Genomic DNA, 18,127 nt, shown 5'->3' with positions numbered 1-18,127 from the left:
GCAGAAAAAGCTTGACCTTCATTTTGTACCAGTCTTTTTTATCACCTTAAAACTGGTCAAATCCCTCCCATGGTTCTGTATTCAGGCATCTTAATCTTTCAGAGAGTTTTTATCTAAACGCTGGCAAAAAGAAATCAATTAGCCCTAAACTTACTTAAATTACCAATCTCATTCCCCTTCAAGACTGAGAACACCAATGTAAAAGATTTAAGGATAACAACTACTAATGAGAACCTAGAAATCCTCAGCCACTATCCTGAACCTATGGTAATCTTGGAGTCCACCAGAGCATTCACAAAACTGAAATTGCCCCCAAGCTGAAATAATCATCTCAGGAAGATTGAATTACCCAAAATGATCTTGACAAACCACAACTCAGAAAATAATCAACTGAATTCTGGCCCATCTCAGTTAATCCATGAAGGCTAGTTTCATTCTTTTGTTAAAGGACCAGTGGGATCCTCTTCATTAGAGTTCTGCCCTCCTCAGCTCCTCAAATTGAAATCTCTTCCCTATTTTTTCTTACTTACTGATGCTGTCTGCTAAATCTGTGTATGCTCCAAGTGGTGTTTCCTGAAATTCTTTTCCTGTGAGGATGAGTCAGTAACTACTCCATGGGGCAAACTGAGTATTAGGGTTACTCTCTGGGAGTGACCCTAAGACTCCAATGATTAACCAGAAAATAAATACAGTGCCCAGTTTTGTCTACTGTCCTGTGGAATCTTTGTAATTCAAACAAATTCTTACTGAACATGTAAAATAAGATGCAAATGGAATAAAAGCTTATAAATTAACTTGACAATAATAGTTATGTAAAATTTTTACTTCAAAAAGTTTCCGAAATCTCAGCATCTACCTTTGGAATTTTGCAACATTAAATTAAATGATAGCTATTAGGAAGGTGGAAGGCGGAGGACTGGGACTGCCTCTCTGAGACCCATTCTCCCTCTGGCCAGCCTGGGGCCAATTGGCGAGGACTAGCTTGCCACGCAGGAACCCCTGCAACACCACCCACCCCCATCCCCTGCTATCAGGCCTCCTAATTGTGGCAGTCCTTGATTCCACTCTGGAGAGGCACAGGTGGTCATAAAGGGCATTTTTCTGAGCTTCAGACTTTAAATATCTTCAAAGAAAGGGCAGAGGGAACCTGTAGTAGAATTTTGTGGCGTTCAACCCTGCAGGAGGTCAGGGAGCTCAATTTGGGCCTTGCCAGCCCAAAATCAGCCTGAATATCAGGGGTCTGCCATAGGCTGAGATCAAAGGACTTAGTTCTGCACATGACTGTGCACATTGTATGACAGCAGAAATATAGCCTGAAAGAGGCCCTTCAAATTTTCTTCTTTCCTCATTCCACTCTGCAAATTCTTTTTTCTGTGCTCTTTTTCCAACTCAGTCTCTTGCTCCCCCATATTATTCTTCATCTCCCTATTCCTGTCCTAACTCCGATTTATCGTTCTTTATTTTCTTTCCTTCTCTTATTATTCACTCAAGGGTCAATAGTTTCAAAGGAAAGTGAGCCCCTATTACTGTTAAGTGATTATATTCTTGTCCTTATTCTTGCACTCTATCTTTCCCTTTTGACTTTAACAGTTTCCTATAGATTGCATGGTCATCCTATGTCCTCTGGTTTCACTTGAAACCTTCTCCAATTATTTTACTTATGTACTCCTCTCATCCTAACTCTGTCTAAGCTCCCATCCCAAATGGTAAAGATGCTATATTGAAGAGTTTATTCACTACAAACATATTTTGGACTGCTTCTTGATTTAATTTAATTCACATGGTTTAAAGGTGATAGATTGATAATTACCACAAGTGGTCAATTTGTAAGTTGTGCTTCATCCTATTGTGTTGCTGATTGTGTCAATCGGGATAAAAGATTCTGATTGATTTAATGAGTTGTCTTCTCCGAAATTATGAAAATGAGAATGTCTATCAGTCATTTTCTAATGCTAAAACATAACTATACCAGGAATATTTAACTAATAAATTAAGAATTAAACCAAGGGCAACCCAATAACAAAAATAAAAATGAGAAAATACTTAAGCAAGACACAAAGACAGACTTCCAGTTCACCAATGGCAAACAGAAGGGCAAATGAGGATGGAAAGCCTGATAGTGAACCACCAGGAGACGCTGAACTCATAGCACAGGAAGTAACAAAACAGATCAATCAGGCTCTAGAAAAATTCAACAGAAATAATTTCCCAGATAACAATAGAGATGGTGAGCAAAATGGAAGTCGTGATTTGAGACTCTAGAACTGAAACTGACAAAAAAATAGATGATCTCAGGACCATGATGGAAGCCATGAAGGCCGAGCATACGAAAGAAATGGAAACCATGAATGCCCAACAGGAAAGAAATGGAATCCAAGAAACAGATTCAAACAGATATCCAGGAAATTAAAAACTCTACTGAAAATTTTCACAATGGAATAAAAGAATGTGAAGATAGAATTTCAGATATAGAAGCTAGGATTGCAGTCAGTGACCAGGAAAAGAGAGGTCTCTTAAAATCAGTAAGGGATCATGAGAAATTGATCCAACAACTCCTAGATGATGCAAAGAAGAATGACACAAGACTGATAGGAATCCATGAAGAGGCAAGAAAAAATATAAATGACTTTTAAAAACCCCTGTTTACAGAATGACAGAAAACTTCCCAGAGGGGAAGAATCTGACATACAGATAAGTGAGTCATATAGGACTCCAACTAGCCACGACCAAAAAAATATCTACACTTAGACATATGATAATCAAGTTTCCAGAAACCCAACAGAAAAACAAATACTACAAGCAGTAAGAGAAAAGTAACAAATCACATGCAAAGGAAAGTCCAACAGAATCACAGCAGACTTTTCAACACAAACCCTCAGGTCAAGGAGAGCCTGGAGTGAGGTATTTCAAGCCCTAAAAGAAAACAACCTCCAACCTAGACTGATGTGTCCTGCAAAACTCTCTTTCAAAATGGATGGGGAAATAAGATACTTCCACAACAAAGAACACCTGAGAAACTTCATGAATACCAAACCATCACTACAAGGATTTCTAAACAATATCCTAGAAAAAGACAATGAAGGTCACAACACCATAAGGCCCAAAAGAGCAAATCAAATAGGCAAGGCAAGAAACTAAAAGGAGAGGGGGAAACATTAAAAAGAGTCAACAAAAGGACAATAACATGACAATAATAAGTCAGCACATATCAGTTATAAACATCAACATCAGTAGCTTTAATTCACCAATCAAGAGAAATGGAGTGACAGAATGGATTAAAAAGTAAAATCCAACAATATGTTGTATACAAGAAACACACCTAGTGCAAAAAGAAGCCCACAGACTGAAAGTGAAAGGAAGGAAAACAGTTCTCCATGCTACAGGAGCCCAGAAAAAAAGCAGGGGTTGCTATCTTATTGGCAGACAAAATAAGTTTCAAATCAAAACTGATTAAGAGATAAAGAAGGCCACTACATCCTTGTAAAGGGAACAATTCAAGAGGAAGAGATGACAATCATAAACATATATGCACCAAATACTAATGCCAACTATATAAAACAAATATTAAGTAACATAAAAAACCAAATAAGCACTACTATAATTGTAGTGGGGGAATCTAAATACCACACTATCACAAATAGACAGATCATCTAGGCAAAAAATCAACAACAAAATACTAGAATTAAACCAAGCTTTTGAACAAATGGATTTAATAGACGTCTATAATGTTCCACCCCACAAAATCAGAATATACATTCTTTTCAGCTGCACATGGGTCATTCTCCAAGACAGACCACATACTAGCTCATAGAACACGTTTGAATAAATGCAAAGGAATCAAAGTTATCCCTTGTACATTATCAGATCATAGTGCAATTAAGCTGGAGATCAACAACATAAGAAACCATAAGAACTTCACAAATACATGGAAATTGAGCAAGACTCTCCTGAACAATCAATGGGTCACTGAGGAAATTAAAGAAGAAATTAGGCAGTTATAACAAATAAATGACAATATGAATACAATATACAGGAAACTATGGGACACAATGAAAGCAGTTCTATGTGGAAAATTCATAGCACTGAATGCAAACACTAGGAAAACAGAGTGAGCTCAAATAAACAACCTAATGATGAATCTTAGACTCCTAGAAAAAGAAAAGCAAGAAAAACTCAAAGCTTGTACAAGAGAGAAAATTGTAAGAATTAGAGCTGAAATCAATACAATGGAAACTAAGAAAATGATACAAAAAAAATGAATCAAAGAGTTGGTTTTTTGAAAGAATAAGTAAAATCGAAAAACCCTTAGCTAACCTTATCAAAAGAAGGAAAGAAAAGGTGCAGATCCATGCAATGAGGGACGGTGAAGTCACAACAGATCCAACAGAAATCCAGAGGATCGTCAATACCTACATTGAGAACCTGTACTCTAATAAAATGGAAAACACAGAATGGACAGATTTCTAGATACTTATAAATTACCGAAGTTGAAAAAAGAAGATAAAATTTTAAACACCCCAGTTATAATTAGGAAAATTGAAAATGTAATTAAAAGTTTACCAACAAAGAAAAGCTCAGGTCCTGAAGGATTCACTGCTGAATTTTATAAGACATTTAAAGAACTACTGCCACTACTCTTTAAACTTTTCAATGAAATTGAAAGGGAAGCAATACTTCCAAATTCATTCCTGGAAGCAAGTATTACTTTGATTTCCAAACCAGGGAAAGACCCAACTAAAAAGGAGAACTACAGGCCAATCTCCTTAATGAATATAGATGCAAAAATCCTTAATAAGATACTAGCAAACAGAATACAGAGGATCATCAAGATCATACATCCTGACTACGTTGGATTTATTCCAGGGATGCAAGGATGGTTCGACATACGTAGGTCAATAAATGTAATACACTAAATTAATAAAGTCAAGGACAAAAACCATAGGATCCTCTTGATAGATGCAGAAAAAGCATTGGAAAAAATTCAAAACCCATTCATGATAAAAATCCTGCAAAAAATTGGAATAGACGGTCTATATCTCAACTTAATAAAGGCTACGAAAAACCAACAGTCAACACCAAATTAAATGGCCAAAAACTGAAAACCTTAATGTTAAAATCAGGAACAAGACAAGGTTGCCCACTATCACCACTCCTCTTCAATATAGTTCTGGAAACATTAGCCACAGCAATTAGACATGAGAAAGATATTAAAGCAATAAAGATAGGAAAGGAAGAAATTAAACTGTCATTATTTGCTGAATATATGATACTCTACATTGAAGACCCAAAAAATTCCACCAAAAGACTTCTAAACTTGACATTTTTAGCAGAGTAGCTGGACACAAGGTCAACACTCAAAAATCAATAGCCTTAGGTTGGGCATGGTGGGTGCAAGCCTGTAATCCCAGCACTCAGGAGGCTGAGGCAGGAGGATTGCTGTGAGTTCGAGACCAGCCTGGGCTATATAGTGAGTTCCAGGTCAGCCTCAACTATACAGTGAGACCCTGTCTTAAAAAAACAAAACAAAACAAAAATCATTAGCCTTCTTGTACACAAACAACACTCACTGAGGGAGAAATTAGGGAAAAATTCCTTTCACAATAGTATCCAAAAAAATGAAGAATCTAGGAATCAATCTAATGAAAGAAGAAAAAGACCTCTACACTGAAAACTACAGCACTCTGAAAAAAGAGACTGAAGAGGACATAAGAAAAAGGAAAAATATCCCCTGCTCCTGGGTAGGAAGAATCAACATAGTGAAAATGGCCATACTTCCAAAACTGCTATACAGATTCCATGCAATGCCAATTGAAATTCCAACACTATATTTCACAGAACTAGAAAAAAAGAATCCAAAAATTCATTTGGAACCATAAGAGACCTAGAACAGCAAAAGCCATCCTAGGCAACAGACACATGGCAGCAGGTATAACAACTCCCAATTTGAAACTATACTACAAAGCCACTGTGACAAAAACAACATGGTACTGGCAAAGAAACAGGCCTGAGCATCAGTGGACCAGATTGGAAGACACAAAAACAATTCCAGATGTACTCAGCTACCTCATTTTTGACAAAGGGAGCTGACCAGCCTCAGTGGAGGAAAGACAGCCTCTTCAAAAAATAGTGTTGGAAAACTGGATAATCTTTGGAAAACCTGCCAAAGATTAAAATTGTAACCTTATCTTTCACCATGCACTAAACTAAAATCCAAGTGCATTAAAGATCTAAATATTAAAACAGAAACACTAAACTTACTGGAAGATAAGTTAGAACTCTGGAAGACATTGGCATAGGAAAAGACTTTAAGAACACATCCCCAGTAGCACGGGAACTAGCAGAAAGAATCAACAACTGGGATCTCATCTTATTAAAAAGCTTCTGCACTGCAAAAGAAACCATCAACAGAACTAAGAGATAACCTACAATGTGGGAAAAATTTTTACCAGATGCTCCTCAAAGGAAGGACTATTATCTAGAATATATAAAGAACTCAAAAACAATCAGCCCCACCAAATATAAAGACCCAATTCAAAAATGGGCATCTGAAATGAACAGACATTTCTCAGACAAAGAAGTAAAAGCAGCAAGTAAACATATGAAAAAATGTTGCACATCACTGGTCATTCGATAGATGCAGATGAAAACAACACTGAGATTCCACCTCACGCCACAAAGAATGGCTGCTATCAAGAAATCGCACAATAACAAATGTTGGCGGGGTTGTGGGGAGAAAGGAATCCTTCTCCATTGTTGGTGGGAGTGCAGAATGGTGCAACCACTATGGAAATCAATATGGAGATACCTGAAAGAGCTGGGACTAGAGGTTCCATTTGACCCAGTCATCCCTCTTCTGGGTATCTTTCCAAAAGAATTAAAAGAATCATATCACAGTGACATATGTACACCTATGTTTATAGCGGCACAGTATGTAATACCTAAAACGTCAAACAGCCCATTTGCCCAATAGTTGGAGACTCGATAAAGAAGTAGTTTTCCTATAAAATGGAATACCTCTCAGCCATAAAGAATGATTAATTAGTCATTCATAGGAAAATGGATACATATTGAGGATAAACTCCTCAGTGAAATAAATAAGTCACATATGTATAAATACCAAATCGCTTCTCTGGTGTAAAAACTATAATGGTCCAAAAGATCCTAATGGTATAATTGACAATGTGAAATAGGAAGAAAAGGGCTAACTGTGTAGGCGAAGTGGGAAGGGTAGGGGAAAGGAAATAAGGGAAAACAAAAAACAATGAGAAAATGAAAAAATAGAAATAAAGTATTTGTAAATATGGAAGAGAGGAGGGGGGTGAAGGGAGGGCAGGGGTTAAGGGAAAAAAATGAGAACCAAGACCTATCATGTAAAGGTACAAGATCCCAATGATGAATGTAACTGTACTGTATACCTAAAATGTACCAATAAACTCAATGAGAAGAAAAACAAATGATAGCTATTTACTGAAATCTAGAGCATTTCCAAATACAATAAAATACAACACTAATTGCTGTACCAAAGTTGATACTACTTTTGGCTCTCTTAAATGTTATTTAAAGATAAAAATACAGAATCAGACAAAGAAGTAGAGACACCATGATAAAAGAAAACTTGTATAAATATTTTAATATTAAATTTACTGAAAGATCTTGAGATCAATACAAATTACCTTTGGCCTCTACAATAACAAGAGGTGCTCAAAATGGTGGCCATTAGCTTCCAAACATTTATTAGTATGGCAAGCTGCTGCTTGGGTAACCTTGGTCATTGAGATGCTACACATGCATTTTCAATTTGTTCTCTATGGAATGGCAGTGTAGCAGGTTTTCTGTAACATTATATCCTCTAGGATTCTCCATACAAGGGTAATATCATCTTTTGAAAAAAAAAAAAACATACTATTTCTCTTTCCTAAAGTGTGTATATATTTTTTTGGTGGACTGTGTATTTGTCAGTAATGTACTTTGTTTCAAATGAAAAAAAACTAGGGCTGGGGATTTAATTCAGGGATAAAGAACCCCCTGAGGGATCAAGAGAGAGTTTGACATCCATCACCAAAAAGACAGGGAAAAAAAAGTGAGTTTCTACATGGAGAAAACTTCCACATTTTTAGAAATAAAGAACTCTGTTTTAATAAAATGCTGACATATGACAAATTAAAAATCACTTTGAGGTTTTTCAATACAAGTTATGGTTACTAGGAATAAAATTCTAATTAACATTAGAATTAAAACAACCCCATATATGATGAAAGTATGACATATTTTTGGTAAATTAAACTTAAATGAAAGGTATGTTTTTGTTATGAGGAATAGTAACATTTGTCCTATAGTAGAATGTGTGGCTGTTCCAAAATGACACAGAGGGAAAGTATAAAACAAGTAACTTAAGGAATTTTTAAAAGGATGTATGACACTGGTGAGAAATGAACTCTGTGGAAAAAAACTGTATAACCATGCTGCCCAAAATCAGAAAGTGATGTTTTTCTAAAACTGGGCATCATTATCAAAAGTTCGGTGACAAAACTGAACTTTAGTTCTGTGTTAAAACAAAGTTTTCTTGGAATAAGAGATTTTTCTTTACCTTTAAGAAAACTGGCCTTGGACAACAGAAATAGTTGTTTTATCCAGATGATTCTCTGAACTTCATGTTGTTTTTTTTTAAGCCTTTAATTATGTAAGAAAACTCAATCTTCTCAGTTAACAAGCTACATTTTTTCTTTATCTATGTATTGTCTGTATTTGCCTTTGAAGACTTTATCACCTAAATTACTATTGCTTACAGTGATTTGTGATATTTTGGTCAAATATTTTAAACCTTTAATATTTTTTTAATAAACTTCACAAAATCAAATTCTAAATAAAGCCTTTTTTAAAAACTTTAATGTTGAAAGAAAAAATCTTGTATCATTTTGGGTCCTGTTATTTTCAATGTATATCTTTAATTAAACTGTCACGGGACAAATACACTGGTTGCCCACATGAGAAATTTTGCACATGTCATTCTGTCAATAATAACACTACTGGATTCTATTTTTAGTTTCCAGAGGCAAAGTCCTAAACATTACAAATGCTTCTTTCAACATTTCTACATGTGTGTGTTCCTACCTCTGGTAATGTGTGCTTTAACACTCATGTTGTAACTGCTCTAGGGTATCTTTTCAAAACAAAAACAAAGTTATTAGACCATCCAAAAAATGAAAATGCTCTGTATTAGGCATTATCATTTATACATAACATTTTAAGCATAAAAAACAAATTTAAGAAAACATGGCATATTTAAATTATAATCTGTACATCAGATACTTCCTCAAATGTCATCAAAACTCACAGATAAATGTAATGAAAAATATGGTAAAGTATATTTAAATTTTACCTTAATTTTAAATTGAAATAAGGCATTAGAAAAACCACAACATGTACATACAAAAACTGACCACTGAAATATGCTAATTCATAAGATAAGATTTAATATATAAATTACATGTCAGTTTATCAGCTATTTGTTAGTCACATCAGTCTAAATTTTACATTATATATTAAAGTACTAAAAACCTAGAAAATCATTGCAATATAGATACAATATGGGAAAATACGTATCTGTGGCTTTATACACAATCTAAATTAATTCATTTTTTACAATTATTTTCCAAATATAAATGGCACTTTACATGCAGTAGAACATACCAGCTGGATGTCCTCATATATAGGAAAATAAAGAGAAAAATACACTTTTAACAAGACAATTACAGAGGTGGAATGTAGAATAAGATTTTGCCTTTACACAACCTTGGATAAAAGTAAAAAACATGAAAAAAGGACAGTTTATACTACTTTCAATTAGCAGTTTTAAAAAATAATGTCTGCAGTAGTTTTCTATTTTCTAACTATATCACAGAACATAAAAGGGAAAAGATAGAGAAAAACAGAAAACCTGATCCTTTATGAATTTTAAACATCAGCTCTGCTTATGGGTTGCATTTAGGCTCCTTTTCTGTTGACAGTTTCTTATGCCACTCTGAATTGTGCATCAGTAGTCAGACGAGTTTTGCAGGCTTCATTATGCCATTGTGTAACCATAGCTGCCACAATGTAGTGCCACAAGAAGTCTGTCCTTTAGTATTTCTTTACTTGGGTATTCAGGCAACTTGAGCATGTTGATGCTTTAAAAAAAAAAAAAAGGAAAAGAAAAAGAAAAAAGAAAAAAAATATATACCATCATTAAAGAGAAAAATCTACGAAATTTGATTGTTTTATTTAGCAATGAAAAAACTACTCATAATCAACATAAAACTACTCCCTCAAATTTGCATTCAAATTGGAAAGCCCTGAAGTAGTATTTTTAAAAATGGGAAAAAATACTGCACTGCAGTTTCTTTCTGCATGCAAATGTAGTGGAAGAAAATAAGTTGCTTTCAGCTTAAAATAAGTAATAGGGCAATTTAGTCTGAAGTGATGGTGTAACTCAGAGATACAACAATATAACTTTAGTGATTCTTGAACCATATTCAATTAAACTCTAGGTAGTTGAGATTTTCCTCAAATATTTTCCCTACCAAAAAAGGGGAGCAATCAACTTTCTCTCAACCTGTGATTCCAAAACTCTGAATGAAGAACAGGGCTGAGATTTTTCCCTTCAATAGAGCAATAAAGTAGCTTGGCCTTTGATCATTTAAAATTATCACAAACAATTTACAATGCGTTTAAATAAACTAACTTACCACGTGCTTGAAGTTGGTAAAAGGTTTGGAGTATATGGCACAGCAGCAATTGTAAAGTTTTGTAATCCACTTCCACCCATGATATTAGCAAAACCACCATGGGGGACCCTGGAACTAAGAGTTTGAATTTTAATTTACAATCATGTAAGGAAAACTCTTTGATAGATCATTTTCATTTTCTAAGTTAGGGTTAGAATATATTCAACTTGAACAACGACAAGATGACATTTTGGATTCTGAAAAACTCCTTACTCACTGCTGTATTTTGTGTTCTGACCAGATAGCAAGCTTTCATAGAAACACCCCTTCATACTGCCATCAACCATATGACACTTTTGCCTGGCCAAGTACTTCCTCTACTCTCATATTTAGCTGGATGCATTTACAATTATTTGCTGTCATAAGCCTCCCTACTAAACTGGCCCTAATTTGATGGCCCAAACATGTCACATTTATCTCTATCCTTTGGGGTTAGCAAAATGCCTGATTTCTATAGACATTATTTGTTGAATAAATGAATGATTAATTAAAGCAACAAAAACTCTTATATATTATATTCCAAATGGTTTCCCTCCTTGTGAAAAATCTCAAGGCCTAAAATGCTTTTTGCTCTGCTTTGTTTTTCACAGTGGGAAAACTAGAAAATTATTTAATTTCTCTTTCCAGAAACTCAGAATATCAAACACACTTTTCTAAATGTCATGTAATGTAACAGACCACAGGAAGACTAAAATTTAATGCCTGACACATCACTAGAAATTTTTATCTTGGTTATAGGGCCATATATGATGTAATTATAACTTATAAAGCTCTATACATTTAGAAGTAAATTAATATTTCAAATTAGTCTGTGTTTGTATCAGGATTAAGAAAACTTATTCTGGAAAAAAAATTGTTGCTTTTAAAATGAGACTCTGTTGGTGCAGTGCTTGAATAGCAGATGCAAGGCCCTGGGCTCAATCCTTAGGACTGAAAAAAATAATAATAAAGTAAAATGAGATTCTGTGGTGCTTTTGGATAAATCTGAACGATAACACGGGAACACTTAATGTCCAGGTATTAAATGCATAAAGAAACAAGTATGACCAAAAGTTAAAATGTTCCCTAAAACATGATACATAGTACAAAGTGTAATTCAATCCACTTAAAAAAATGCTGAACCTCAAATAGTCAAAACATTATCTTCTAAAAGAGTAACAAAGGTGGAGACCATACACTGATTTCATTTTTTTTAATTCATATAGCTCATTGAGTATCTTTTTATTTTAAATTAGTACATGTTTGTGTTACATAACAATTGCATTCATCATGGAGAGTTTGTAAATGTATACAACATATCTTAATTCTTTTTTTATCCCTTTCTCCTTTCTGCCCTCCCTCACCCCAACTCTTGCTTGGCCCTCTTCCCTTTTGCAAAAGTTCTGTCTCCCTATATTTAAATGTATTACATAAGTATAGAAATCAAAACACTGTGTAATATGGCATAAAGACATGCAAACAAATGAAACAAATGAGAGCTCCAAAACGATCTCTTGCATCCTTGACTAAATTATATTCAAGAAGAATGCCAAGAACACTTAATAAGAAAAGAGCAACCTATTCAACAAAGAATACTAGATAGGGGGTGGCGGTTGGGCCTTTAATTTTTGCTATATACACAAATTAGCTTGAAATAAATCCAATACCTAAACAAAGGAGCTGATGCTATAAAAAAAATCTTACAAAATATACAGGACAACAGCTTCAGGACACTGGATCTGTCAATGATTTCTTAGATAAAACACTCTAAGTACAGGTAAAATAGAGAAAACAGAGAAGTTGTACTTTATCAAAATTAAAAACTTGTATATCAAAGGAAACTATGAAGAGAATGAAAAATCAGTCCATGGAATGGGAGAAAATACTTGCAAGTCACTGATCTGATAAGGGACTGATATCCAGAATATATAAAGAACAACAACAAAACAACCAGACTGCAGAAGAGACCTCTCTGCAAAGATACACAATGGCCAACGAACACATGAAGAGATGCTTACCATCACTCATCTCTACGGAAATACAAACCAAAACCACAATAAAATACCACTTCACATCCATTACAATAATTAGTAGTATTAAAAAAAACACTCCACGGCCAGGGATTTAGCTCAGTGGTTCCGCTGCCTGCCTTGCAAGTTCAAGGTCCCAGAGTTTGATCTGTGGTACCAAAAAAAATAAAATAAATCCAGAAAATAAGAAGTATTAGCAAGAATGTAGAAAAAATGGTGGTAGAAATGGAAAAGGGTACAGCGTCTGAGGAAAACAGTGTGGCAGTTCTTCAAAAATGTAAAACAGAACTACAGTATATACCATATGATCCAGCAATTCCACTTTGGGGATTATAATCAAAAGAACTGAAGGCAGACACACAAATATTTGCCCATCACGTTCACAGAAGAATAATCCACATTACCCAAAGATGGAAGCAATCCAGGTATCTATGGACAGATGAATGGGCAAGCAAAATGTGAGTAAGCAATACACACACACACACACACACACACACACACACACACACACAATGGAGAATTGTTCAGCACCGAAAAGAAAGAAATCTAACATGTACTACAACATGGATGATCTTGAAGACAATTTGCTAAGTGAAATGAGCCACTCATGAAAGGGTAAATACTGTGGGACAAGAGGTTCCCTATGGCCCAGCCATCCCTCTGTTGGGTACCTTTCCAAAAGAATTGAAAGAATCATATCACAGTGATGTAGGCGCACCTATGTTTATAGCGGCAGTTTGTGATAGCTAAAACTTGGAAACAGCCCATTTGCCCATCAGTTGGAAATTGGATAAAGATGTGGTTTTTCTATAAAATGGAATACTGCTCAGCCATAAAGAATGAGAAAATTATATTCATTCATAGGAAAATGGATACATATTGAGGATATACTCCTAAGTGAAATAAATAAGTCACACATGTGTAAATACCGAATAGTTTCCCTGGTGTGAATAAACTACAATAGTACATAAGATCCTAATGATATAATGGACAATGTGAAATAGGAAGAAAGGGGCTAAAGGTGTAGGGAAAGTGGGAAGGGTAGGGGAAAGCTAATAAGAGAAAAGAAAAAGTATGAGAAAATTAAAAAATGGAAATAAAGTGTTTGTAAAGGGGGAGGGGAGAAGGGGTGAAGGGAGGGCAGGGACAAGGGGAAAAAATGAGAACCAAGACCTGTCATGTAAAGGTATAAGATCCCAATAATGAATGTAACTGTGCTGTATACCTAAAATGTACCAATAAACTCAATCAGGAAAAAAAAAGTGTAAATACTGTATAATTCCACTAAAATGAGATTCCTAGAGCAGTCAAATTCATACAGACATAAAATGGTGATTGCCAGAAACTGGGGGAGGGTAAATGTAGAATTAAGTGTCTAAATGGTTACAAAATTTCAGTTGAGAAATGTGAAAAAATTTGGGAGATGGATGGCAGTGATAACTGTAAGCAGTATGACTATGTTTAATGCCATAAAATTGCACATTTAAAGATGGTTTAAAAGTAAATTTTGTTTTGTATTTCTTCCATACTCATATACAAATTCTTAACAGTGCACAGGATATTCTATTTGAAATTACTGATGATGCATATATTCACAAGGGAAGCTTTTCAATCAAATATGAGAATCCCTAAAAACAATAATTTTATTCTTTTCTTTTTCTTTTTTAAGCTGGGAAGTAGTCTAGTTGCCAATAAACACTTTACTGATAAAATTTGTTACTTTAATAATATTAAAAGAATCCTTGATATGCACAGTGGCACATGCCTGCAATCCCAGTACTCAGAAGGCTGAGGAAGGAGGATTTCCATGAGACTGAGGCCAGCATGGGCTACACAGTGAGTTCAAGGCCAGACTGAACTACATAGCAAGACTGCACCTCAAAACAAAACAAACAAAAAATTAAAGTAAAACAAAAGAATTCTTGTATCTTTCTAATACAACATGAATTCATGAGTAACTCCTACTTGGGATGAGAACATCTAAAGAAAACCTGGAGATTTATGTTTATAAACCAAAATACAATTCACCATTAATCTCTGTAAAATTAATCTTTGCCTAAGAAATTAATAAGCTTACCAGAAATGAAAAAGGATAAAATTAAGGCGTTCTGAAAATTTTTTTTAGTACTAGGAATTGAATCCATGGGCTCATGCATGCTAGGTAAGCACTCTACTACTAGGCTATATACCCAACCCTTGTTTAAAATTTATTTTGAGGCAAGGTCTCACTATATTGTCTTCAAACTTACAATCCTCCTGCCTCAGCCTACCAATAGCTAGAATTATAGGCATGTACCATCAAGGGTGGCTTATTCTTACTTTTTTATACAGGTAAAAATAAAAAGCAAGTATACCACTTTATTAGGACAAAAAGTGAACATAAGCCCTCACACACTGACTGCTACACAGGGTTAGTTCCAGGATACCACCCCCTTTCCAAAATATTTGGATACTCATGTCTCTTCATAATATGGCAAAATATTTCCATATTACCTACATATATTCTCCCATATACTTATCATCTTGTAGTATCTAATACAATATAAATGCAATGTAAACAGTTGTTCGACTGTATTGTTTACGGAAAAGTATCAAGGAAAAAATTCTGTACCTATTCAATACAGACAAATATTTTTTCCAAAGTATTCCTGATCTGTTGTGGGTTGAATCCATGAATGTAAAATCCAGGGTTACTAAGGAACTACTATACTAATTTATACACAGGCAAATCATCAAATGTGATTTCCACTATTCTTAGAAGCCATACTTCATAACCAGTTAAATAACAACATTGCAGTTCTTTTTAGCATTGTTACTTAAACAGCAGGGGCACATTACTTTATCAAAGCTGTTTTGTTCTATCAAAATAGCAATTTTTTTAGTACCAAAGAATCTGAGTAATTATTTTCTGCATCTAAATGACATGTATCAACCAAATCACAGGGAAAATACAATAATTCACCAAGCAGTTTTGAGCCATATATCTTTGAGAAAAATAACAAATGAACCGTGCCTCACAACCTAAACCAAAAAAAGTCTAAATGGTTTAAAGATTAGAATGTAAAAAAACTACAAAATTAAAAATAAAAAAGTATGTATATACATATATTTGTTCATTCATTCTTTAGCTTTTAAAAACTATTAAAGGATAACTGTGATAGGTTGTGTCTAGATTCTCCACAAAGCCTCATGCAGTCATAGGTGGGGCTTTTCAGAAGTGGCTGGATCTAAGCTGTGTGATGCTGGGATTGAGGGTGTGTAATTATCAAATTAGTTTACTGACTGGTTTGGCACAGTTCTGAGTAAGATTAAGGGTGCACCACTCTGGGTGTGAGTGCTACCAACCAAAGCCGGGTAGCCTGGATAAATGTAAGGAACAGAAAGAGGGCTAAGGTTGTTCTTGTTGCTTGCTCCTTTGCTTCTTCACTGCTTTGCTGCCTTCTGCTTGCCATGAATTGTTTCTCCTCTGCAATGGACCCTCTGCCATCTGCCACCCTACCCTGCCTTGGAGTCAGCCAACTATGGACTGACACCTCTATGAACTGTGAGCTAAATAAACCTTCTCCCTTTATTTTTGGATGTCAGGTATTTTGTCTCAGCAACAAGAAAAGTAACAAGGACAATAACCAACTCAGCAACATAATTCAAATCTTCCTTGTTATAAATTAAAATTGAAATCTGTATATTAATAAAGTTAAAAGACAAATGACAAGCTAGCAAAATATTTACAGTTCATGTTGCTAATATATAAACAACATTTAAATTAAATGTTTTAAAAATGACTATGGAATGATAGGCAAAAAATAAAAGGCAATTCATATCACACACATAAAAATAATATAAAAAATAAAATTAAATGCACCTTGTATTGATTTTCAAAAGAGTAATAAGTCCTCTACTTCCCTGTTAATCTTAATATTAGTAACTTCGAGAAGGTAAATGGACCATACATACCAAGGTTATAAAAATTAACATACTTTTTGTGTGTATGTGATGCTAAAGATTGAACCCAGGCCCCTGTACATTCTCGACAAGTCATCTTCTACCATGGAACTATACCCTCAACCCAAAGCTATATGTGTGTGTGTGTGTGTGTGTGTGTGTGTGTGTGTGTATTCTTATATCCAATCCTTGCCCTTCTAACAATTTATCCTGTATAAGTAATCAGACTGTCCCTCAAGGATAAAAGCATTGGGATACCTTATTTGTACAGCATAATTCATGAACAGAAGTTTTACCAATAAAGATATGACTAAAGGAGGCCCATAAATGGAAGTATAGGTAGCCATTTTTAAAACTGCACTGATCTATATATGGAACAATTTTTAATAACATTCAAAAAGTTATGGGTAGGCAAGGTCATTCGTTCCTGTAATTCCAACTGCTCAGGAGGCCAAGAAAGGAGGATTAAGGCAATTTAGTAAGAACCTGTCTCAAAATAAAATTGTAATGGGGGTTGGGGTGTAACTCAGGGCTTGCATAGCCTGTGTGAAGCCCTGTGTTCAATCCTTAGTACAAGAAAAAATAAAAATTATAAAACAGGCACAATGGTTTTTAAAAAAGCAAAAGCTTACAGCTATGGAAATAATTCTAGAATAACAGTGATTATCTTTAGGGATTGAGATAAGAGGTGATTTTTTTTTTCAATGTGAATTGTCTAACCTTCCTATACAGAAAATACTGTTCATTCTTTTTATTAAATTACTCAAGTTTCGGAGTGATTTTTGGTACCCATGGGAAAGTAACTATTTTATCTTGTGTCTTTAACTCATGAATAGTCATGTTATACTTATTAAATGAAATATACAGTGATTTCAACTATTTTTGTATTTGTATGTCTAAAAGACTACGAAAATAAACCGAAATATCAGTTATAAGTTATCTCTGAAGAGCAACTTTATGTATTAGCCTTCTTTACTGTTGCTAGGACACAATTTCCAACAATCACAACATAAAGAAGAGATTTAATTTGGCTCATGGTTTCAGGGAATTCAGTCTATGGTTAGCTGGCTTTAAGGCAGAAACACAATGGCAAAAGGGTATGGCAGAGCAAAACTGCTTACCTTGTGGCAGCTGAGAAGCACAGCAGGACAACAATGTTAGAGACAACTACTCAGCCATAAAGAACAAGAAACTAGAGACATTTATAGCTAAGTGGATGCACACTGAGGCCATACTCAAGTGAAATTAATAAGAGACACATGTGTAAATACTAAATACTTTCTCTGGTGTGCAAAAGTAAAGTGTAAATAAGGAACCAAATGTATAATTCATATTGTGTAATAGGAAGAAAAGGTCTTCTAAAAGAGCAGAGGAGGGGAAAATATGTAAGAAGGAAAAACATGGAAACAATGA

The 18,127-nt window shown here is 34.6% G+C and overlaps 1 protein-coding gene across 6 annotated transcripts in view; it reads right to left on the bottom strand.

Annotated features, from left to right (window-relative positions):
* Positions 1-9,894: 9,894 nt before the first annotated feature.
* Hace1 (HECT domain and ankyrin repeat containing E3 ubiquitin protein ligase 1) overlaps positions 9,895-18,127 on the bottom strand; it is a 102,173-nt gene continuing 93,940 nt past the window's right edge. For all 6 annotated transcript variants that reach the window (XM_010607185.2, XM_010607186.2, XM_010607187.2 and 3 more), the window contains 2 exons: positions 10,725-10,838; positions 9,895-10,166 (listed from right to left, as the gene is read on the bottom strand). In XM_010607185.2, the coding sequence (XP_010605487.1) occupies positions 10,064-10,166; positions 10,725-10,838 (217 nt within the window). In that variant the 3' untranslated portion in view covers positions 9,895-10,063. The remainder of the gene's footprint in view (positions 10,167-10,724; positions 10,839-18,127) is intronic.

This window comes from Fukomys damarensis, unplaced genomic scaffold (assembly GCF_012274545.1).
Source record: "Fukomys damarensis isolate Sample0158 unplaced genomic scaffold, DMR_v1.0_HiC HiC_scaffold_14, whole genome shotgun sequence".
In the NCBI taxonomy this organism is placed as follows: domain Eukaryota; kingdom Metazoa; phylum Chordata; class Mammalia; order Rodentia; family Bathyergidae; genus Fukomys; species Fukomys damarensis.
Note: the sequence above shows the minus strand (reverse complement) of the source record. Positions and strands in the feature narration are given on the sequence as shown.